The sequence below is a fragment of the Syngnathus scovelli genome, chromosome 14, assembly GCF_024217435.2.
Source record: "Syngnathus scovelli strain Florida chromosome 14, RoL_Ssco_1.2, whole genome shotgun sequence".
NCBI lineage: Eukaryota > Metazoa > Chordata > Actinopteri > Syngnathiformes > Syngnathidae > Syngnathus > Syngnathus scovelli.
The window spans coordinates 13,730,931-13,754,878 of NC_090860.1; the positions used below are offsets into that span (position 1 = coordinate 13,730,931).

At 42.8% G+C, this 23,948-nt stretch overlaps 1 protein-coding gene and 1 long non-coding RNA gene across 4 annotated transcripts in view; one reads left to right on the top strand and one right to left on the bottom strand.

The window, feature by feature from the left end:
- Positions 1-1,020, bottom strand: part of runx3 (RUNX family transcription factor 3) — a 36,211-nt gene extending 35,191 nt beyond the window's left edge. The window contains exons 1-2 of one of the 3 annotated variants that reach the window (XM_049739925.2): positions 847-1,020; positions 531-616 (exon numbers count right to left, since the gene is read on the bottom strand). In XM_049739925.2, coding sequence (XP_049595882.1) covers positions 531-588 — 58 coding nt within the window. In that variant the 5' untranslated portion in view covers positions 589-616; positions 847-1,020. The remainder of the gene's footprint in view (positions 1-530; positions 617-846) is intronic. The other 2 variants (XM_049739924.2, XM_049739923.1) reach the window with 2 other exon arrangements.
- Positions 1,021-5,199: 4,179 nt separating this feature from the next.
- Positions 5,200-23,948, top strand: part of LOC125980932 (uncharacterized) — a 35,585-nt gene continuing 16,836 nt past the window's right edge. The window contains exon 1 of the long non-coding RNA XR_007485825.1: positions 5,200-5,478. This is a non-coding gene — a long non-coding RNA (uncharacterized lncRNA). The remainder of the gene's footprint in view (positions 5,479-23,948) is intronic.

The following is a 23,948-nucleotide window of genomic DNA, read 5'->3' on the forward strand; positions in this document are numbered from 1 at the left end:
TGCCTCCAGCGACTTGATGATGCTTTCAAAAAGCTTACAATCACTTTGTCTCCATATATAAAAAATAGTTTTCTACTCCCAGTCAAAAGCTATGCTATTGGAATTACCATGACAACAAATGCTTTGTTCATTAAGGCTAGTGCACTCACCTCACCACACAGACCAAAAGTACCTCCTGGAAGTAAAGGAGCTTTTTTTTTTTTTTCTTCACTCTCTTTTATTGTATTGCTCTGTCCGGTAAAAAGCCTAATCGCATGGAGCTTGTATTCTCACTGAGAGTCTGTGGTGAGAACACCATAATGGTGCTACTCCATCAAGCCTACAGTAAAACACAAGGAAGACGAGGAGATCTGCGGCTGCCGCAACTAAATATGGCCAACACATCCACAGATTCTAAAATATATGTTCATATAAATAAGAAAAATAGAAATGGAACATTCAGAGCAGGAAGAGAACAATCCGTGCAAGGGAGGGGGTTTTAGGATTTAGGGGAGGGGGTTTAAAGACAGGAGGGGCGGATCAACACTCACCTCTGAGCAGACTGCTGCTGTAGTTGGAGAAGGAGTCAAAGATGCTGTTGGATGCCATGACAGAGGAACACTTGGCCTCCACCAACCTTTGGGAAGAGACGGCCGGCGGTGAGCTCGAGAGGACGGCAGTCATTGGGCTACTTGCCCGTTTGCGAGCAAGAATTTTTGTGACCGCCGCAGGAATCTCAAAAGCCACAAACCAGCACACAGCAGCGGTATGAGTTTAAGATGAAGATGGAGGTCAGAGACGAGAAGTTATAAAGTAAAAGAAATGGCAACAGAAGCAGTTTGATGCAAAGTGTTCAGGTGGCCTCACCTGAGCTGGAGATGATGACGGAGGCCTCCAAAGTGACCTCAAGGCTTGGGTTTGTGGTTGCGTCTGACGCAACAGGCTGCGGAGTCTGAGGTTAGCAAGGTAGCCTGATAGCGTGCTCCTAGTTTGTCTCGCCCGACGTTGGAACCTTGACAAAGGCGTCAGTGCTAGTAAAAAGCTAAAAGCCACAATGCATCTGCATCCTTCTCGCCATCCTCCACACACAGGCACAAACTCTCCCTCTCTGTGAGTGGTGGAGCCCGTGTCACATGTGACGTGAGGTCACCGGGCCTCTCCCTCCCCTCCTTCCCTCACTCGTTTCCTTTCCTATCATCTTTTGGTTGGTAACGGTTTTTATGTTTCACTCCGTACTTTCCATCATTCTTGCACTCTCACTTTTCATCAAGTTTTTGGAAACATTCTATTATTTTTTTTTCTTTTCATACCAAGCGGTGGACTCCGCCGCTGTGGTTTGTACAGAGCACCATGATCAGCGCAGCACAAGTCGAGCCAACGTTAAAATGTTTGAGGTCAACTGCATGGCAAAAGCAAATGAGAAAGGAAATAGACTCAATGTATAAGTTTGACGTTTGTCTAACTGACGTCACATATGTGTTTGTGAAGTGGTTTGGGACCTGAAAAACCTCCACCCTCACTTACCACTTGATAGTATCATAATCTAATCTTGTCAAATTAGAAGACACAGAAGGAATGGCGCTGACACTCAGAATAAAAACATGGTGCTGACAGGAACGAGGTAAGGAAATTCCAAGGACTTGCAGACCTGCTCTAAAGTGGAACTGATCATTTGAAGAATTAATATTCTTGTGGATATTCTCATTTATCAGGAAATTTTATTTGCAGGTAATTGATCGCAATTGAACAACTGTTGGAGATCTGCTTCCCAACTCATCAAACCCATCCGTCCGTCCACTTCCGAGAAGCATTTAATCTATCAACTATACAAGTATTTAATTCCTTCAATGGCCGTTTTCATTTGAATCTACTTGGGGTTGGCAGATGTGGCTTTCCTTTGTCTCAAATGACCGACCACATGTGTTAATGCGGAGTTTCCAGGTCCAATGAATCTGGCAAAGCAGTGTGTTAAACCAACGTCTTGTTACACACAAGACATTTTTTGCCAGCAATCTACCATTGTGTTATCATTGTCTTTTTATTTTTATTATTATTATCATAGGTGGGGGGGTTGATTAATTTGATCTTATTTCATTAAATTGCTATGTGTGCAGAAACTTATTGTTATAATTGGAAAATACAAAATTGACACACAATTATAAGTGGTCATTAAAATTGCATTTCAAAATTATAACATTAATTGTGTGTGCCAACCATGTTAGTCAAGACTCCCAAATTAGTGGGAAATTATTTTTTTATTCATATTATGGACAATGATGACTTACAAGGGCCAATCAAATGCTCTTGGTGACATCAGCGTTGGCACAGTGTGAGCATGTGTCCGTTAATGTGAATGCAAGCACAAATCACTGGCCTTTGCAAACGTGTGGTATCCTCACTTCCTCTGTCTGGTGTCTCCCAGCGACACAATGACCACGTCTGGCGATGGGAGAACATAACCAAACCACCGTCTGGTCACTCATGTGACCCACTTGACTTCCCATGGTTTGTTTTTTACACTGTCTTGTGTACAGATGCCAGCCCACGGTGTGTTTTGCTAATTGCCGGACACGAGTGCAGCACGGACCACAGCGTGTGTTTGTATGTGTATATACAGTACCATGTTCTGAACGAGCGTGTGTGTGTGTGTGTGTCAGAGAGCTTTCCCCGGTAGCCCGCACTGCCCCTTAAATGAGCAGTTGCCGTGGAGTTAGGCGGCAACGCAGGCTAAATGACACGGCGCGTCGGCAAGTGTGGCCGAATCCTGAGGCCGCGCTTGTGGCCCCGAGGGCTTTTATCAGTGCGTCCACACGGCCACTGTAGGCCCGCGACTTAACCTCACAAACAGCGCGACTTCCTCTTCCGACACCTCTCTCGCCTCCCGACGCGGCCTCGGCTTGGGCCTGCCAACCGAGCGACAGATTACAGCTCAGCGTCTTCTGCTGTCGCGCTGGCCCGTGCTAGCTGCTCAAATAAAAGCTTGCCAGACCTTCTCGAGCAAAAATTCGGATGCTGCAAATTGATAAAAAAGACGCCTTATGTTCTTATACCTAAGATCCGGTTCAGTCAGGGTACGAGTCCGAGACGTGGCCTCATCTGCGCTTGTTTAGAAAAGGTTGAACCTCAGGAACTCGGTCGTTGGATGGTTGGTTTTACAGCCCACATTTAAAATAATGTATGCCACATGCATTGTGCGAGCGGCAGGTAAAAATACACTCTGTTTGTTATTCTTTCAGCTGTTTATCACATTTGAAAGAATGTTGCGGTAAGAAAATATCCAATATGGCTTTCCGCTTGAATGAACGAACGCAGGACCATCCCGCAGCTTTGCGCAAGAATGAGTTGGCACCATTTGTAAGTTGAAGAAAGCACTCCAGTCAAGGCCTTTTTCTCTCTCTCGCTCTCTCTCTCCGTCTGGTGTGTTTTTCTTCTTTGTCTAGGTAAACATCTGCTTCATGTTTTGAAATGAAATCTCATGGCTTTGCACTGCCCATGACTGTGAGGGGGAAAATAGTCTGAAGATCATTGTGGCTGTCTTGCACTCAATTCTTTTTTTTCCCTCTGCCCAAGCCTTGTTTATCAAGCCCCTGTATTTAAGCTCAATATAACTCCTGTTTTGCTGAGAAAACTGTGGTGGTTTAATCACTGTCAGTGGTCCTACGCCTCTCGGGTGTGGCTCGCGACTCAAAAAGGACCCAGTGCGGTCGTGCGTCCAGCTGCAAAGGGGCTTATTTTGTGGTCTAAAAATTGCAGGCTTCCCCATATGTTCCCCATAAACGTGGAATGCAGCGTGGGACTTCGGCAGGCTTTTAGAATGGAGTGGCCGTCATTGAATCAAACACTCTGGCCCTTCCCGCCTCAGGCTTAGGCCTTGGGAGCCCATTTTAGGGAGCACCAACAGGTTCAATGGCCCAAATGTTAGTCGCACCTCGTACTGGACCTTTGCCTCCATTGATTCAAATAGCCCTAGGGGTGTTTCTCCTCAGAGCACCTCCATGAAAGTGTTCCAACGCCTACAAAGCAATTGTGCAATTATACCCTTACTCCAGACTGCTCCTAAATGTTGGCATTTTGCTTTTAAAATTTCAGTGCTTATATAAGTAAATTTGCTGAGTTCTTTGAATAATGGGTGCCCCTAAAATTTCAGGTTGGGGGCCACTGTGCTCCTCATAAAAAGAAAATATTATTTTTCTTAAGTTAGTTGAATTGCCAATTGAAAATATTTAATCACTTTTAATTGATATTACCAGATATTATTATTATTATTATTATTATTATGTACAATTTAACATGATTCAGTGCAAAAACTGGATTAAAAATGCAGCACACCCAGAGATTATATTTGCTATTCAGTTTTGGTGGTTATAGAAGGAACAATTTGACATAATCAAGCGTAATCAAGCGTCTGGGGAGTATTGCAAATTTCGAACAAGTGTCTGAGTTCTACCACCGTCGCAGCAGAAGACGTACAGCACACGCCTGCTGCTTTTTGTTGCGAGCCAGGCACTCCCAGATGCGGCGGTTTTAGCATGCAGTATCACGGTTGGAAGTGATCACCAGGCCCATTATTTATTTATTGGCTCCAGCAGACATGGAGACTGTGCTAACCACACGGAGAGGAGGGGAAGACGGGGGTTGTTGCACCATTGCGTTTTGTCACATTGCACACGGCGCAGGCCGCTGTCAGCTGGCACAACGGTGAGGAGAACACAAGCATTGCACTGAAAAGTAACTCCGCTCCACTTGCACAAAGAGGTCACACTGACAATTTGCAGCAGGTAAAAGAAGCTTACAGCAACTGCTTCACTCAAGCTTTTCCTGTTATTTTATAGCCGGGCCAAAGCAAATACTGGTTATCCATTTTTTTTTTTCCCCCTGTTCAGAACTTTTCCTGCTACTGGCAGTAATTCACTAATTTATGGCTATGAAATAGATCATGTTTTCCTGGAGAAACGCAAAAGAGAATCCATGTTTTTTTGGTCACTGCTCAATTCTCAGCAGGCATATTGAGGGATAGTATGAATTTATTAGGACCGACTGAAATAAAGGGGAGGGACTGAAAGGAAGAGGAGAGGAAATATTTAAACAACTTTAAAAAAAATCTTACAAAATAAAGAATAATCCAATAAAATTTTCTATTGATACTTATAATTATTTCAACTTATTTTGACTCTTATTTTGAAGTAGCCTAGGGCTAAAATGACTTCTGGTAACCTTTAACCTTATGAGCCACACCTGAAGCAGACTTGTTTGAAGGACCTGGTGGTCACACAGCACTTTTCGAAACCATTAAGAAATCATTAGAAATCTGCTTTGGAACCTACTCGACAGTTTAAATTTCAGACCAATACCGGACTCGAGAAAACAGAGTTACCTTCACTGGATTGTTGATTTCCTTGGAACCTTGCCTGCTAACTTGGCCTGCTACCCTCGCTTGCAAACTCTACCTGCCTGCCTTCATCCACTCATCCATCTATTATCAACCATTCATCTGACAAGGTACATACAAAGCATAAATATATAAATATTTTATATATATTTATATTTTATATTGTATATTTTTTTCTATATTTTTTTTATTTATATTTAGTCTTTCATATTCCAAATATATTTACCACTTCTTCTCCGTACTTCCGTATTGTATTGTGTGAGGGTGTGTTTATGTACGTGTGTGTTTTCTGAACCACTTGTTTTCACCAAAGTAGTAAATTCACACTGCTTTGAGGTACCACATCATTGCAAGAACGTAGTCGCGGGGTAAAGCGCGGCAGCTTCACATAAAAGCACCCATAAAGCCGAGACCTATGTCACCCCAAATGCCCCCATGTAGCACACACACACCACACAAACCAAACCAGAAGAGAAGAGAGGAGAGGAGAGCAGCCCATAGTTATGCCACAAACCAGGCTGATCCCGGTGACCTCAGCGTATCATCGGGAAAATCCGCGAAAATGCTGCGAGACTTTATTTCCCTCTTTCCCATCCGATTGCTGAAATAAAATCGGACTTGCAGTTGCAGTAGATGTTTGCAGAGTTGCAGGTGCACTTTCAGTACCTGTGCATGCGCACGATACTCGGCGTTCTGGTACGTACTTCCTGTGGTTCAGACGTGGCTTTTGGATGTGGCAGACCAGCTTGCTTGTCTGAGACAGGCAGGATGTTCCTCTACTGCAGATGCACAGCGGTTCACATCGACTTTCAGAGCATGAGACCGTCTGTATTTCTTATGGAAGCACCCAAACATATTTACATACTACATTATTTTAATTCATTACATTTTGAGTTGACAACGTATTTCTACTCCAACATATTATTTTATTGGAACTTCCATTAATGTTAACAGTCCAAACGTGGGCTGACTTTGGTCAAATAAATAAACACAGGAATTTACAAAGGCTAATTGCTCCTCCCGCCAATGTTATATTTTCGAAACCGGGCCAACATTAAAACCGTACCTCGTCATAACTCTGCCAACCTACATGTGCGTGCCTTTTTCTGTATGTGTAGCAGTAACCTGCTTTCATGTCGCAACCCACATGTTTCGGTACCTGGCCTAGACCAAGCAAGGGAAAGGGGGGGAAGGGGCTCAGGAAATATCTAAAAGCAAGCGTACGTCTGTCAAACTGTAAAAGCGGGCGTACGTACAAAACGTGTAGTCTCTTAGTAACATGATCGCAAGCAGCGTATTTCTCCAAAATGTTCTCACTTTTCTTTTTTAGCACTCCCTTCATGCCGCCTTGTTTTCGTTTGTCTCCGTCTGACAAATACGCGCCATGTCTATTAGGATGCTTTATGAGGTGTTGGTGACGCAGGGCTCTCTTGACAGCAACACACACACACACAGCCATCTTCTCGGCCTCACAGTTCATCTTGTGTTCTATTCCATGTGGTGGTGTATGTGTGTGTGTGCCACTGCATGCCTCATCTAAGGGGTCGGGGGCGTTTGCTGTTCCTAATGAAGGCGACTCACTCTCCCCCAGCCTGTAATGCATCCCAGATCCACTGGATGAAAACCAGATTAGACTGCACAAAGCCACTAACTTTATTGTTTCCTTAATGACCCTCTGATAGATATCAGGAACTTCTGAGACATTTATGATTTGCTTCATAATTGTAGCTGAAATGCAATTTTTGAACCGGCTTGTGTTAATTTGCACGTAGTCGTTTTGATTGATATTGAAAGGGGTGGTTAATCGTTTTCAAATGTTTAAACTTTTGCACATTCTTGTTAAAAACATCAATTTTATTTTATTTTTTACTTACATCAACGTGTTAAATGTCAGATTTGTTCCTTTTCATGCAGTTTTTGCTCACAGAGATCACACGCAATGGGCTTTCAACACCCTATGAAGTAATTTTTTTTCCGGATTTGTTTTTACATACATTAGAAATGTGTAATGTGTGTAAAAAGCAGGTCGAAAAAGTAAACGCTGCCACATTTTGTCTTTAGCCACAGGTGCCTCTACTCAAGACCTTGTTTACCTGCCGCTTGAGATCATTAATTCTGTGGTGTGTCATATCGGTTTTTTTTCCCCCCCACTTATTACTAAGAAATGGCAAAACTGTTTTAAATATGACATTTTGTAATTCTGCAATTCTGTGAAGAAACTACATCTGTTGCTAATGACTTAATGCTCATGTGTGCGCATGCACGTTGACTGGGCCGGAGCGACTGTAGCCAGGTGCATGCAGACATGCTGGGGCTTTGTGGTTGTGGTCTTGCTTGCCGTGCAGACAACCGAGAAGTAGCCCTCTCTTTTTATTCCTTATTTCTCTTTGCGACTGTGTGTGCTTATGTATTTTCTAACTCTGATTTATTTTTCTCACATGATTGCGTCTCAAAAAACACCCCCAAAAATCAACAAAAAATCATGATTATTTTTTTCCTGTGCACGGTAATTCTGAATACCGTTGTCTAATATTTGTCATGATCCGTTCACAAATTGTTGAACCTGCATACATGTAGAGACAACATGGTTGACGCTACCACATACTTTCCCACAGTGGCTGATTAACAACCGCTCACTACCCAGAATCTTTGGTTAGCTTCTGCTAAATGTGGAGAGGCCACCCACTCACTAACCAAGTATTGCCTATGTCACAGACAAGACGTACGCAAAGCGGCACTTCCATTATTTTGACCTTTCTCACTTCGCTACTGAGAAGCTGAGATTCAAAAGAAGTAACCGCAACAAAAAAGTTGCTTGGTAATTTGCGTGTAAAAGAGGTGGTTTGTACAAACGCACACACTTTCCTACTGAATCCTTAAACCTATCAGCGTGATTGTCGCCGTATTTGTTAATATGTATGAAAGAATAGAAATGATGGAGATATCCAACCTCACGGCAATCCTACACAGATATAGGATGACCCGAGTACTTCAGTTTCTCATCATTATAAATTGGAAAATAAAAAAAATAACTATATAAAATAATAACAAAATAAATCAATAATAATAAAAATATATAATAATGAACAATCATTTCATATTTAACAATGCTTAAAAAAAAGGTTTTATAATAATGACTAGTTGTGATTTTTTTTTTTTTTATGATGAGCAGGCACACTCAAAGGGTTCAGGAGAAAGAAGAGAGGGGCAGAGACGAAAAGCGCCACTAAAACAGGCCTGCAACTAAAATAAAAACAAGTGTTACCCCGCAATTTGAAGATTTCTACCAAAGTAGCCAATCTAATCTGACCACACATCAGGAGGTCTACCCCCGGTCTGCCTTACCGGCTATCATTTCCTGCCCTCCCTGTTCGTTGCTGCATCCTTTCCTCACAGGGTGTCCTCTCCGTTCACAGATAAGAGCACAAACGACTCCCATGTAACTTTACTTAACATTATTATTCAATCCTTGTTCTGCTATGTAGAGTATATTTAAATTTTTGCTGATCTAACAAAATTGAAACTACTTTCCAAACTGCTGGCGAAGTACAGCTCGTGACAAAATCTGAAACTTAGAACACAGTTGAAGGCTCCAATTGAATCCCCAGAAGTTCTCTTGGGTTTTACTGAAAGGCAAAGGTGTGTGTGAGTGTGCTAGATTGTATTTCAGCTTTGTTTGTTAACAACGTCATGCAGACCGAAATGTTCGCTACAGATGAGAGAAATAAGACACACGTTGGCATGGAGGAGCCTTGACTTGGCACAGCTCAGACAGCGTAGTTTACCTCTCTGTGGCTTGACAACTCTATACACAGAGAAAAAAGTAACCGTGCACGGACATGACATGCATTTCCCAACAGCTACTGAGAAGCTCAGGATATTTACAGTAGGCTTACATTTACAGATGGCTTCCCATTGGGCATCTATATTTCTTGGACTGAAAGGCTCATTCAATGAGAGGTGTTTTTTTAAAATTTATTTTAAATATAGTCGTCCAGCAGTGAGTGAGGTGATTCATGTCTTTTGAAAGCAATGTAAAAAAAAAAAAAAGTAGCACACCACAATTCCATATAAATATGATAATTCTCAGTTTTCATTTAAAAACACCGTCAGGGTTTTTGAATGATTTATTATTATTTATTAATTTTATTTTATTATTGTGGTTGGAGATTGACCAAATAGGAGAGCGCATTAAAAGATCAGGTATTTAATATAGTTATTTTTAAAGCAATGATGTAAATTTACCAAATATTTCTTGAATGTCTTTTGTTACAAACTTCACCTTTCTGACATTGGTATTTACGTCACGACTTTTCATTTGGGAACAGATCTTCACAATGTGTGTTGTCTTTGCGCCTCCCCCGCCCGCCTCTCTTAAATCAAGAAGGCAGAAGTGAGAAACGGTTGAAAAGTGCGACAAGCGTCTTCCTGTTGTGTGTGCGCGAAACCCCAGACGACTGTCTAAGTTGCTCGCACGCAAACGCCGGCCGGGGAACCATAGCAACGGCAGGTCTCCACACACAGAAGGCGGAAGTGAGCCGAGTCTGAGGAAGTTATTGGTTTTTTGATGGCCATCTCCGTAGTTTCATGAGAAAAAGCTTGCCTCAGACGGAGCTAGGCCGGCGTGGGAATGGAATCGTCATAATGATGCTAGTCGAGACACCATTGGTATTACTAAAGGTCACTCCTGAGGTGTGGAAAAACACTCGGCCTCTGTACCGAAGTACATTACAGATTTAACATTAAAGTAAAAAGATACATAATCTAAAATTTTAATCAAAACACATTTGTTAATTTATCTGCCTAATGAAGTGATGCAACAATTGTACCATGGCATTATACTAACATTCCTCTGATACTGCACAGAGCCAATTTTAAGCATAATTATCTTGGGACTGTCACTGAATTACCCAGATTGGCCTCAATTAATTTTTTTCTCACCTTGTATGAAGGTCTCACACTTTTATTGACGTAATCGCAACTTTCACAAACGTTGAAGGAAGTGCCAACGCATATGGCTCATTGCTGCTGTGTGTGTGTCCTCATGTGCATGTCTGTCTCATGTTTGAAAATCTTGCAACACAGTTGAAATTTCATATTCGACTCTTAGGTTCTCCTTTTCACAAGAAAATATGGCATGCATGTTTTTCCACTTCAGTCATATATGTCATAAAGTAAGTTTGCTGTATATTGACAAAAGTTGTTGGTGACATTGTCACAATCGATAAATTAATTCAATGTCCTCATAGTTGCCTATCCATCCAAAAATTTTTCAGAACTTGGACAAAATATGGCTTTTATAGTCTTGCTGCTTGATTTGCTTTACAGTTTTTGCGTTTGGGAAAAAAAAAAAAACATACCGATTAGTATTATTAATCATTCTATGGTGAATATGAGTGTAAATTTACCTTGCAGCAGAAATGGTTTTATTATACCAATCTAATAGTGAAACAGAGCATAGTCGAAAAACACATCTTACAGCATGTGGCCGTACATGCGGCGGAGTGAATCCATATCTCAAAGCCGCACCTGCCAACGCTTCGGCCTCAAAAGTACTCTGAGCTGTGCCTGGGTTTACCAAGCATGTCACCGAGCACCCATGGGTCCTCTCAGCAAAAACACCACAACCCCAGAAATGATTCACAAACTGGGGGGGGAATCATTAAGAGTGCTGTGCCACAATATTTTTAGGACTATATTTTGCATACTAATTTCTTTATTGACATATTTATTTTTGTGAGCAACCGAGAATGTGGTCTTCATGATTTCAGTTGTCATAGTTTTTGTTTGATGGCCGAGCTTTTGCTCGATGAAGGGCGGGAACGACTGCACACGAGGAAATCAGTCTGAAGCGACTTGGGATGAAACCACTTGCACGTCTAACTGAATTCTGTGGTCAGACAGAGCAGCACCATCTGGGGACAAAAGACAAAACTGGAAACAGATCATGTGGAAACAAGCACCTGTTAACAGCTGTGTGTGCGTGCATGCATGTGCGTGTGCGTATGTGTGTGTGCGTCTGGCTACGAAGTGAATGAAAAATGGGAAAGAGGTTTATAGGCTGCTAAATGCCAGACTCACCACAGGTGAGGGCTCCTCTGTCGACCCCATTAAAAGCGAAAATCGAGGGTCTGTTCAACTACTTTGCGATTTAAGATCCACGGCACAGAGCAGCGATTTTTAAACTCCACTCTCTGCTGTGTCTTGGCACACTTGTAAATGCCATGTGGTTTAACTTGCGTGGCGGGGGGGGGCATGCAGGGTCTTCTGGGAAGTTCCCCGCTGACAAAGATGCAAAAGTGTCAATGGCAGCAATAGAATCTATAAAATGCATTCAGAGCACTGATGACTCAGTAATTTTTCATTGAATGGAAATGCATCTTAGGAGACCGAGCAAAACTGTCGAATGACAAAAAAAAGTCACCATTCAGTTTTTCAGTCCACAAATTTCAATTTAAGCATACACCATAATGTATTTTTGTTTAATATTTGAGTGTTCCTGTCTAAAATGTCCGTGTCCAAACAAGGCCACGTGCACAATGGCTTAACAGATGGCATATTCATAAGTCATTTCTTTTCCTAAGCTTGTAAATGTGCAGCTAAAACAAGACCTTTAAAAAGAATCAGCCTCATTCACTAAATACAGCGGAAAGTTTTATCCGTGAATCTTCTGCGAAATATATCACATTTATCATCAATGGAAGTTGGCATTTTATTCATTAAAAATATCAGATCTTTCCTTGAATGTCTTGCAGATTTTTTTTTAGTCCACTGAAAGGTGAATTTTGAGTCTGTTTTGTTTGAAGGACAGTTGTAGTGGCCGACGAAGAAAAATATTTTGTTTAGCCACTCAATTTTAAACAGATGGAGAGCACTGAGCATCTCATTAAAAAAAAAAAAGTAAAAAAATCTTATTAATTTTGTGGTGAGGAAGGCAGATTCTATTGAGGTCCATTATATTGTCCAGTAAAAGGCCACTCTTGCGCAGCCTGGTTTTAGGGCTCTGTTTAAAAGAACCAAAACCAATCCAGGCTTTTAGGGTTACTGCAGAGGAAAACCACCACTCCGCGACAATGAATATTTTACCTTGCTACCGGCAGTCGTGTAGCATTTACTGACCACAGGCAGTGTTAAGTGTTCCTGACCAGAGGCGAAGGGGGCACTTAACAAATGATGATGCCCGCTATCAGTCAGTGCTCTGGGCTGCCACTGTTGCCTGAGAGCTCCTTGGTGGCTGGAGCCAGACCACTCTAGGCCCACCACTGACCAGCCGGCTTAACCACACACTCCACAGCCTCCAGCGCAAACACACCTCCACTTCCTGGTTGGAAGAGAGAAGCTGGTCATCGCTGAGATGACAGCTGTCATTCTGGTGGATGCTTGACCTTCTGACCCAGGGGGAATGACCCCCGCCTGACCCCCTTTACAAGGTTCTGATGTGATGATAGATGCCCAATTTACCAGGTTCGTATAACCTGATATCAATTAATGTTCTCGAGGTGGACTGAATTGAGAAAAGTAATCAGCCACAACACACAACAGATTTTATCATAATATTCCTGAAAATGACTCCAAAAAGTAGAATGGAATGAATTACACAAAATGTGGAAATTCAAACCGAGGAGCTCTCCACTTGAAGCCGACGTGCTAACCGCCAGGGCATTGTGCTGCCTCCGCAAAATTCAAAAAAGAGGGGGGGAATTAAGAAAATAGAGGGAACATGATCACTTTTGCATGAATTTAGCATGCCAAAAAAAATGACTGACATGTGAATAGGAGGGGATGAAAAAAAAAAGTCATTCCTCTGTGTGGTCCTCCTTGAGTGTGTGTTCTGTTTAACTCTCACTTAAGTGTTTTAAAGTGTTACAAGTGCATTAGTGCTGTAGGTCACGCTTTTGCTTGGCTAACCTCTGACCCCCCCTATTCCCTTCCCCCTCCCTCCCACCACCAACCATTTGCTGCTACGGGTGGGAGCGGAGCCCAACGTCAAGAGAATAAAGCAATACGGTTCAGAGACGAGGTTGCCTCGGGGGAAGCGAAGTGGCGGCTACAAAAGGAGAAGGTCCGTAATGACCTCCTCTTGGCTCTTTTAATGGCTCCCCTCCGTTTTGTGTTCACACTGGGGGCGACACTGAATTATTTAGAAGGCTACAACTGTGATCACACAGATATGCTCACATATGACACACACTGTCGCCGATAAACAACACGCTCGTGTTACAAGTTGACATTAGCGGGCCTATTTTTCTCACCCATCATTCTTCGTGCGAGTTTTTGTTTTTCCTGACACTTGCTGACTGTGGAAATCACAATCGCATGCACGTAAGAAGATTAGACATAACATTCTGTGTCGATGTCATGATGGTGCAAAAGTTGATAGCGTTTAGCTCTGGAACGATTTAAATGTTCTTGTATTTTTAAAGTACTCAGCAAAACGTCATCAAAAGTGTGTTGGAAACTGATGAGTCACAAATGAGTGTACTTTTTGATAGCCAAGTGTTCCAAGTTGGTTTAGAGTCACCATGCCATCTAGTGGTACTACACACAGCCCAGGCTGGGTCTTTCTTAGAATTAACTATGCTTATAGTTACTTTTCCCTAAACTGCACAACAAAGCGATGGTCCAAATTTAAAGATGAAAGCAAACGTTACAGTAGGCTGATTGGCTCCGTTGACGTTTATAGCCCGAGTGATCTAACCTGAGACTAAGCCTCTGTTTCCTCCTCGACTCTTGATCCTTAAACCAAAACCTCTGCACATGTGAAAATACGACCGAGACCCGCAGACCATAACCACTCTTGTAAAGCGCACAGTCTCTGACCTCTTTAGCGACGCTGAGCGAGTCTTTGGGGTCGGGCTGCCTTTACTAATTGAAAAGAGGAACTTTGTCTGGGCCGCTTGACCTTTACCTGAGGCCTGAGCAAAGTATCTTTTACTTATTCATACAGACCACGAGTTGCAATAACTGACATTTTTATCTCAATATCAGAATTAGCCGTACAGAATTGGTGGATATTTTTTTTTTTCCCTAAAGTCACAATTTAGAGCAATAACTTAAGGCCTCCAGGCTTCAGTCAAGAAGGAGAAACCTTAAAAATATGCACAACGGGTGCTTTGTGAATTCAAATGTCAAGACCGTGCATCCCAAATGAAACCAGTTGAAGCTTTGGAGCTTGTGAATGTGGTGAATTTGTTTTATTTAAAGCATAACACTTCTGGAGACTTTTTCAGGAACTGTGGAGACAGTCACGCTATGGCGCGTCTTCAATGTGGTGAGGAGGCTTTCCTAGTAGTAGTCACACCTCAAGACCACATGACTTTTCGGCATCTCTAAAAAATATTTTTATAGCCTTCAACTTCAAACTGTCTTGATTGGTAATGTAATTCCATATTTCTTCAATTTTCACGACCTATATCAATCGTTTGACTTATTTTGTGTGTGTGCAAGTGTACGTCCTGATTGAATATGTCACTGATGGCTGATGGTGGGTCCCCAAGCGCCAAACGAAGCTTCGCCTTTGAGGCCTAGCTGCATCTGTCTCTCAGTCTGGTCCCCTCCTGATTCACCTTCAGCAGCCCCTTAAGAGGCTCGCCATAGTTTTCGTTGCAGACCCAGGGGTCAGATGGAAAACATACACTCATAAACAGCATCTATTATTCATTGCCGTACAAGCCGGTGATTCACACACATTACACATTGACTACAGCAGCTGTCCACTTTATGAACATGATCTCAACTTAATTCAAGTTCAAAATCTCACGCCAGACCTCATTTGGAACATCTGAATGATCTAGCAAGATTCTGTCCAATGGTAAGATTGGAAGTCTCTTATTTGAAGTTATTTAGAGGTGCAACGATTCATCGGAATGTAATTTATTATCAATATAATTGTAATGCTTTGTGATACCCGATTAATAGTTTAGATATTTACAGTAAATATTATCAGCTATCCGTTGTGATTCATGCAAGCAGACCGATTATCTTTGTGTTGAATCAAAATAAAATGTTTGCTTTTAATTTGGAACATAATCAAGTGTTGCCCATTTTCTGCCATGCTACAGACTAAATCAGTAATTCAATCAATTATAATATTAATTTATGTTGATTTGAAATCGTGTCCTATTTTTTTTTAAATAAATTTCTCAACTGATTGATTAATCGACAAAATAAACGGCACATTAAACCAACGATTGAAATATTTTGTTGTGTACATGACCAAGTCCATCACATCTGTGCGGCATCTGCGTGCCAAAAGCCAGTCGCGGAAAAGTACATGCCGTTGATCACTTGTGTATACACACCGCTTGTATTGTTGCCTTCTCTAATCAACGGCCACAAACATCGGCCTTGAAATGAGTCATTTGAGAATTATTAAGTCCTCTGTTGATGATGTCTAAAAGGGGCAATTAGGACTTTTCCAATGCAGTGGTTGTGTCATTTGAAAATCTTAGTCACTTTGCGGGCCCCACAGTTGACAGGGTGTTAGTGGACTAATCCATTAGGGTCCCCCAAGGCCCCATGATTACACACACCGCTAATACACATGTTGGCACTTTTCTTTGAAGATTTTTTTCCTGATGACATCAGCGGTAGATTGTTTGTTTGTTGTAGATGGCTACTGCCATTGCATTGGCAATTCAATTACAGGAGAGTGGTGCTCATCTCCCTTTTGACGCCCCAACCATCTCCACAAACTCCTGCAACAGGACTGCCCAGCCCCCCTCTCTTAACTCCATTTTCTCCACAATCCCACCCAAGCTTCACAGCGAGCTCAGCAGTAAGTGGCTCCCGCTAACAACCTCTAATGATTTTAATTGTCCGCAATCATGCACAGCAGTCATGAATCTCGGAGAGAAACAGAGGGGTTGTCATATGGTGTGTATGATCCTGGAAGAATTACCTCCAGAGCTCCACGGGAACATGACTCCCAACTCCGAAGCCTGGAAAGACACAGAATAAGAGTGGCGCCCTGCCCTGCGCTCAAGCATGCTTGACTTTGCGTGATGTGATATCTGCAGAAGGAAAATCTGAAATCTGTAATTTGACAAGCGGATTCCAGCCCGAGCTTTGCAGAGGATTCCTTTGATTATTTCGACTTTTCTCTGCAGGTTGTTAAAGTGAAAGAGAGAGCGATACCAAAAGTGGCCGTTTTGACCCGGGGTTAACATAAACAAGACGACAGGACATCTTTTCCTCCCGTCGGTAAAACCCTGACTCAGTTTTGAATGTATGAAGTCAAATTGAAATGCAGACTAAATATAAACGCCCCTGTGTGCAGACATTCTTCTTCACTTTGCCAAAAGCCTCAAATATACAGTACATCCACATCCTCCCTTATGATAAAAATATAACTTGCAACATTGACTGATTCTCAGTGGGGCTCCACATTGGGAAAGAAACACAGTGAGGTTGTTTGCGGGAGCGCTTGGGGTAGGTGGGTGGTAGGGGGGGGCACGGTGCCGAGCTCTGCCAGAGCCGCATGAAGCGGGACCACCCAGGATAGCGTCAGGAGCTTGGCAGAGGTTCAGCGAGGTTGGTCGGCAGGCCGGCTGGCAGCCTTGTGCCCTACGCCGAGGCGGAAGGCGGGCGGGCGGGAGCGGGCGGGCGGGAGCAGCCGGGCGGGAGCAGGCGCTCGCTCTGAGGCCCTGCCAGAGTCGACACAGATATTCAGATCAGCCCACAAAGGCCACTTCAGCCTCCACAGCGGAGCCACAGTGATAGGGCGTGTGTGTGTGTGTGTGTGTGTTTGCATGTGCGCGCATTGAAACGATTGTGTGTCCGTCCTTGTAGGTCTGGTTTGGAGCTCATGCACAGGGAGATATTTTTAGTATGTACTTTTCTCCAATATAAGAGACCTCCCATATGGAAATGAAGAGGTTGACCCAGAAAATATTTATTCATGAGAAGTCCATACCTCAGCACGCTTGATATTCTTGCTCAGAGAATTAAGAAAACACGTCTGTGTGTACAAGCAAACTGGGGAAATGTTAAGCAGCTCCGTCCGTCCGTCCGTCCGTCCGTCACCACTGGCCTGTGATGGTTCAATGAGGCTGCAAAACAAAGACTTTCTCCTGGTGTTTATATCTTCCAATGGAGCCGGTCATTTCATCGCAGCACTTACAGCTTATAAACTCCTTGACAAATCACATTAGTATTTAGCTTCTCTCAGCAGTTTACTGCCTTGCTGCCAAAGTATCGTTTATCACCCTGTAATTCACTTAACTAGGTAAATTCACTTTGGCAGGTCTATTGGGTCTGTCTGCTGCAGAGGACATTGTCGGAGAAGGAGAAAGCTGTTTGAATTCTCAGCATCATTGGGGGTGAATTATATAAACCGTTGTGAGTCAGAACATATTTTGGGTGGAGGGTTGTTGTCGTATGAAAATGACAAAACCCAGCGAACAATTAAATCCATAAATTGCATGATGATCCCTTTCATTGTCTCTTTTAGCCAGCGGAGTGTGAATCACTTTCCATTAAAAACAAATAAATAAAAAAATAAATAATAGAATTTGAAAATATTTTTATTTTTTACCAGCGGCCTTCAAAACCTTCTCCAACAGCGCCACCGAATGTGAGCTAGGCTGAGATAGCGTTACCTGTAATATATTTTGGTATCCGATGTCCTCTCGTGAAAATGTTTCAGACATTTGTGAATCGGCAAACTGACAGGGGAAACCTGTTAATCACTCATGACCCCCCTCCTCCCAAAAGAAAACAACCCCCCCCCCCCCCCCCTTTCTTCCTGAGGGCAGTTTTCTTGAAGATTAACAGATCTGCCTCGGCTTTCAGACGCACTGAAACATAAAGGTCCCGCTGATCCCTCCTTGACTTTTTACACGCTCCCCACATTTCACTTGCTATCTGTTTCCATGTCCAACTCTTCCCTGTCACTCGCATGTGCCTCTGTGTCTTGCAAAACAAAAACCGGGTCTGCAAATGATTTTGCTCCTTTTTTTAAAAAGTGATTATTCTTATGAAGAGTAATATCTCCCCTCAGGCACATCACACACCCATACAGATGTGCAATAAAACAGCAGCCCCACATGCCAGCGCTTTCTGTTTTCTTGAGTGATGGAAGGGAGGGAGGAGGAAAGGATTGATCCTAATTGAGGCGTGCGGGAGTTTGGAGAGGGGCCAGGATTACCGGGCGCTTCTCCTTGATCCGTAGAGATGCAGATGGTAATCCAGCGGGGACATCCATATGCATGGGATTCACCATCCACTCCCATTTTCAGCGCGGTGTCACCATGGGAGCAAACCATAAGTATAGGTCCAATCTTCTGGTGATTCACTACTGCGTGTGTGTGTGTGTGTGTGGCTAAAGTCATGCGTCAAGCTGTTTTTGTTTGCCATCCTGTGCGCAGGCTGCAGCCCAGATGACGCACTTCAGTGGGTGAAACTCCTATCAGAAATTTTCCTAACAACTTTGACTGAATACAAACTGTGTTATTTGGCCAGTTGTTCATGTCTTGCTCCTGTTTTATTATATTTCAAAGGTCTTGGTGAGCCGAGTCTGTTTTTGTCGTGCACCTGCTTTCCATTTGACACTCAAGTGGTTCATAGGTGCAAGTGTGATCCTTTTGCCCATTCGACCAGTTGCTCTTACCGCATCTCGTACGCCAAGAATTCTCCTCCTCCAACGTGCTTTATTTTTTTTTCCCTGTCTCTGTTTTATTTTAACTAGATCTGCAATTTCTCTTTTGCACTATTTTCGGGTTTCTGGTGTATTGTTTAAGTCATGGTGTCAAACCTGAGGCCCGGGGGTCAGATCCGGCCCGCCATTTCATTTTATATGGCCCGCAAAAGCAAATCATGATCCTTACTAAATATATTATAACTTTTTTTTTACAGTAATTTGACCAATAATTGAAGAAAATATTTCTGATTTCAAAACTAGTAATCCATCTATTTGTTGTGCATATGTATTAGTATGAGAAGATTAAAAATGTATTTATATATATATTTTACGATAACCTCACAATGGATGCAGTAAAAGGCGGTTTTAGTTGAGACCCGAGAGGGGTCAGCAGTTGGGCCACATGACAACTGAGTCTTCTCATTGGACATTTCTCTTCCAGCGTGGAGATGGAGTCTTTCTGCCCAGTCAGGTCTATTCAAAATTCCACTGGAAGCCGCAGCCCTTTCCGCTTAGCTTAACAAAATCATGTCAAAAGCAATTAATATCTTTAATACCTCCATCAGTGCAGACCACCAAACTGTCGATAGGCCTGCCTCCTTTTTTTTTTTTTTTTTCCACCTTGGTGTTTGAAGCTCTTGCCTGGCCGGTGGTTTCTTTGGTTTCATTTGCTAGTGCCCTTTTGGTCAGCTGTGGTTTTGAAAGGGGCACGGGGCAGGGTGTTGTGGGCAGGACGCCCTTCCACTCCCCCCGCCCCACATCTTCCAACTATTAAGTACTTCTCGAGTGGTTGCAAAGCCTAATGCATCGGCCTGCGGATCTGTCTTGACCAGAGACGCTCATCCATTAAGGACAAGCAGAAGAAGGCCTTGGATGTTGATCCGCTCCTGATTATTCTCGCTGCATGTTTTGAATACAAGCAATGTTGGTCTTCTCATTTATCTTTGTTGAAATGGCTCGGTTTGCTCTCCTACAGGCCTGCTGGAAAATGATGAATGATGATGCTGTTTCTGTTCTCAAGCCACTGGTTTTTAGTGGCTTTTTAAAATGCTGACACAGCCATTTGTTGTGTCTATGATTGTGATCTTATGCTGCTGAAGACGTTGCCAGGTGACCTTAAACTCATAAATTCTTACACCACCAAAACCGATTAAAGTGTCCTCCCCCCCCTCCATAATCTGTGAATACAATACCCAGGCTCACTAAAAGGTGTTTCTTTTATAGCTTAGATTTGCAAAAGGAAGAGGAAGATGAGTTTTGACTTGTGAGCCAGGGTTCCACAATATTTAGTTTCTCCACATTTTCATTCATTTCTCTTGGCAGCCATGACCAGTAACTGAGTGGAAGGTCTTGGCAGAGCGTACGATAAAAGCTCATGATTAAAGGGGCTAAAATAAGTACTGTGTATAGTTCATGTATCCATTAAACACTGGGAAAAGAAACAGACAGATTGAGAAGAAGAAAAAAAAATGTTTTTCTTTTCAAAACTTCCTTGGTCACTTGGTCTATAGTAAAATATATGAATACGTTTATTTTGAATGTACTTGTGGGTTTGTTTTTATGATCCATGCAATATAAGAACGGTACCTGCGTCAATTGCATGTACATCTCCACACCTAGCGTTCGTGGTCTTTCAATAGAAGGCCCACACACCTTGGGCGGGCTGGGCTGGGCTGGGCTGGGCTGGGCTGGGCTGGGTGGCGTTGCCGGTGAGTACACTGTAGTGGTTTGGCGCTGGAAGGGAGCCTGGCGACTGTGTGTTTTTGCTCTTCGCAAGTGTTGGCGTCCCTGTTGCTGTCAGAGACGGACGGCTTTACTTTTTAAACTGCAGCTATACCGCAGCTGTGCAAATACATATATACATTAATAAGTGATTTTTTTGTTGGAAATGTGGTTTTGATGTTTTAGGACGTTTTTTGTTGTGTCAGTGGTGGTGGTCTTACGTGGAAGTATTGCTGATGTCGGTAGAGGGTGACGAATGGATGAATACCAGTTGGGCTCAGCTCAAAGTTAGAAATTGAATTATACTGTATGGTAATATAGCAAATATTTTTTTTTACACCATACCAAATGTGTAGTACATGTGCTTTTGTGAGCATATTGTTTCTCTATACAAATTTTCTGCTATGCTGACTCAACTACTTGTCAATATTTTTGACAAAAAAAAAAAAGAACCAATTAAACAGCTTTAACTGTTATTATCATTCGAAACAGAAGCAGGTTGTCATAAACCGTCCGGTGCAAGCATTGGGGCTAACTGTAGATAAGATTGATTTACTCCTTTATCCCTCTGACAGCACACATATAGGAAAGAGTCATAATTCTGTGCACCGGGGAGATTAAATTCCTGTATCGCTGTCAGCTACATTAACTGACTTCCTGGATCTCAATTCAATTAGCGCAGCAGCATTCTCTAGCATTAATAAATCAATAGTGACGGCCTGCTGATAGGCGTGCTGCAGCATGTCAAAGATGCTTTCTGTGTGCACGCAAGCTTTTTCAAAACACTCATCCCCTAACAAAATGTCATTCGCTCTTCTTTAATAATCTCCATCTGCTCACTTTCACGTGATGGAGCACTATTCTATTGTCATCTAAGTATTTTACTTTTTATGAATAAACCCAGGCATGTTTTAACACAACAAAATGGCCTCTTGATATAAATGAGCCAGCGTGGAATAATACAATGTTATATTATAATTGATTATTTTGAACAGCTTACTGCTGCTGCCACTACTAAACAGTAATTAAAGGCCGGTTGTCTCTTGGGGCCAGTAAGTCTTTGCTTAATACCTTGTCAAGGACTCCAGCCAAGAATGCTTGCCACTGTAAGCTCAAGAAAAGACAGCAGCCATTATTTTCCAGCCATTAAATCCACACAGATGTAGGGACACGTCCGTGATAGCTTAGACAAGAACCAGATTCTGATGAAAAGGAGCAGAAGATGGAAGTGTGGATCAGAATATTAATGTTCTAAAGTGTAGGTGTCAAACTCACGGCCCGGGGGTCAGATCCGGTCCAACACATCATTTTCTGTGGCCCTCAAAGAGAAATTGTGCATCGACTTCAAGTGTCAATACTGGTTACAATTTGTCTTCACAGACATTGCTATCAATTTTTATTCCCATTCATCTTTTCAAAATATTTAAACCGTTTTGTGTCTGATTTCAAACCTATTTATTCATCAGTTTGTTGCGTAGTCTAACTTTTATCCTGTTCTCCGTCAGATCCCATCAGTGGTCACCATTTTTCCAGAGTACTCTCTTCTCTCTCTGATGTTGATTTCTCCCTGATTACACCAACGATGCATCACTCTGTGAATCGCCAGGAGCTAATTTAGCCAGTCGGGGTGATCAGACAGTTGATAAGGGCATTGATTGGCGCGGCTTCGGAAGAAGAGAAGGGTTTCAACGGGACGAAGATACGGGGGTAACATAGCATCCATTTTAGCAATCAGTCCCGTCTTTCCTCCTTCCTTTCCTTTCCCCCCCGTTTGCCCAAACTCTTCCCAGAAGGTTTTCAATATGGATTACACCACACGGCGCTTGTGGTAATTCAAGGTGAAATAAAACTCTTTAAACCCTTCACTTTATACCTTATTGCTTGCGTCTGCCAGAGGATTGGAAAGTGTAGAAGGACAGACATCAAACTGGAGGTGATTATGTCATTCCTTTGATGCCCCATATCTGCCCAGTTCTACTCCTGAAACTTGATTTGGTAGTAACGCTCCAGTGAGCACGTCCTCGTTCAAGTCCCTGTCTCTCTGGATGTGAGCAAAAAAAAAAAAAATTATAGGCCTTCATTATCTCCAGTCAGGCAATTTTGGGAACATAATACTGTCCTAGGATTTGGGAGCTTGCCCCCATCAGGTTTGGGGCCTGATCAAACCATACACATGGGGAAGGAGAGTTTAAGACAAGCTCACCCTCCAATGGCTTCACTTGCCTTCAAAAGCATATGGTGCAAATTTGATCAAAAGTGGATGCGGATGGGGACGGCGGGAGGGGGGGGATTTGTGTTGCTGATCTAAAAAATAAGAGCCAGTTTGTAAAAAAACAAATCAAACTTTGCTTGGCTTTCTGGGAGCGATTAAAGCAAAAGAAGAACCAGCTGCCTTGTCAGATGCAACTCAATCTCCGCTACTGGCTTCTCCTATATAAATTAACACTTTATATCGATATCGGGTGCAGAAAAGGAACAAATAAGTGACAATGAGAAATAACAAGGTGCAATAAGGTGATGGAGGTTGGAGTTTGGAGTGATGCTACACTGGATGACACTATCGGTGTCATACAGCTGGCACGGGATCAGTTCCTACTCAAGTCTCTTTGCAATTGTTCTGTGATTGTCTGGCAACCAGTTGGAGGACTAGGCTGTCTCCCAAATTCAACTGGGATAAACTCCAATCCCTGCTGTCACACTGAACGCAATAAGTGTTATCAAATGTAGAAGCGTGGATAGAGGGAGTCCACTTCACCTGCCTCTGAGATGTCAAAGGAACCCTGTCCTTAAATATTCGGGTCTAGTGGTCATCCTAAGAAACCAGACCTTTGCCGAGTCATCAGATTTGATTTGCAATTATCATCCAGACACTTGGATTGATTTTGTCAAATACGTTTGAGCCCATTTTATGTTACACAGTTGGGTAAAAGCATTCCCATTCCCAAAGGTTTTGAGGAAACATCAGTAGGGACTCCTCCTTAAAGTCATCTCTCCACCTTATTGACGGCAATATCTGAGACGAGATGGAGAGAAGTCCTCACCCCCTGACACTGACTGCATCCTGGTCAGGGCCCTAAAAGCCCCTTTGTCTTCCACAAGGGACAGTGTAAAGATGGAACCCTAACCCTACATCTCTCTTCCAGTGCTCCAAAGCCATGGTCAGGTCTAGAGGTGAAGGTCAAGTCCACAGAGTGTGTCTCCAGCTGTAGTCTCGACCGC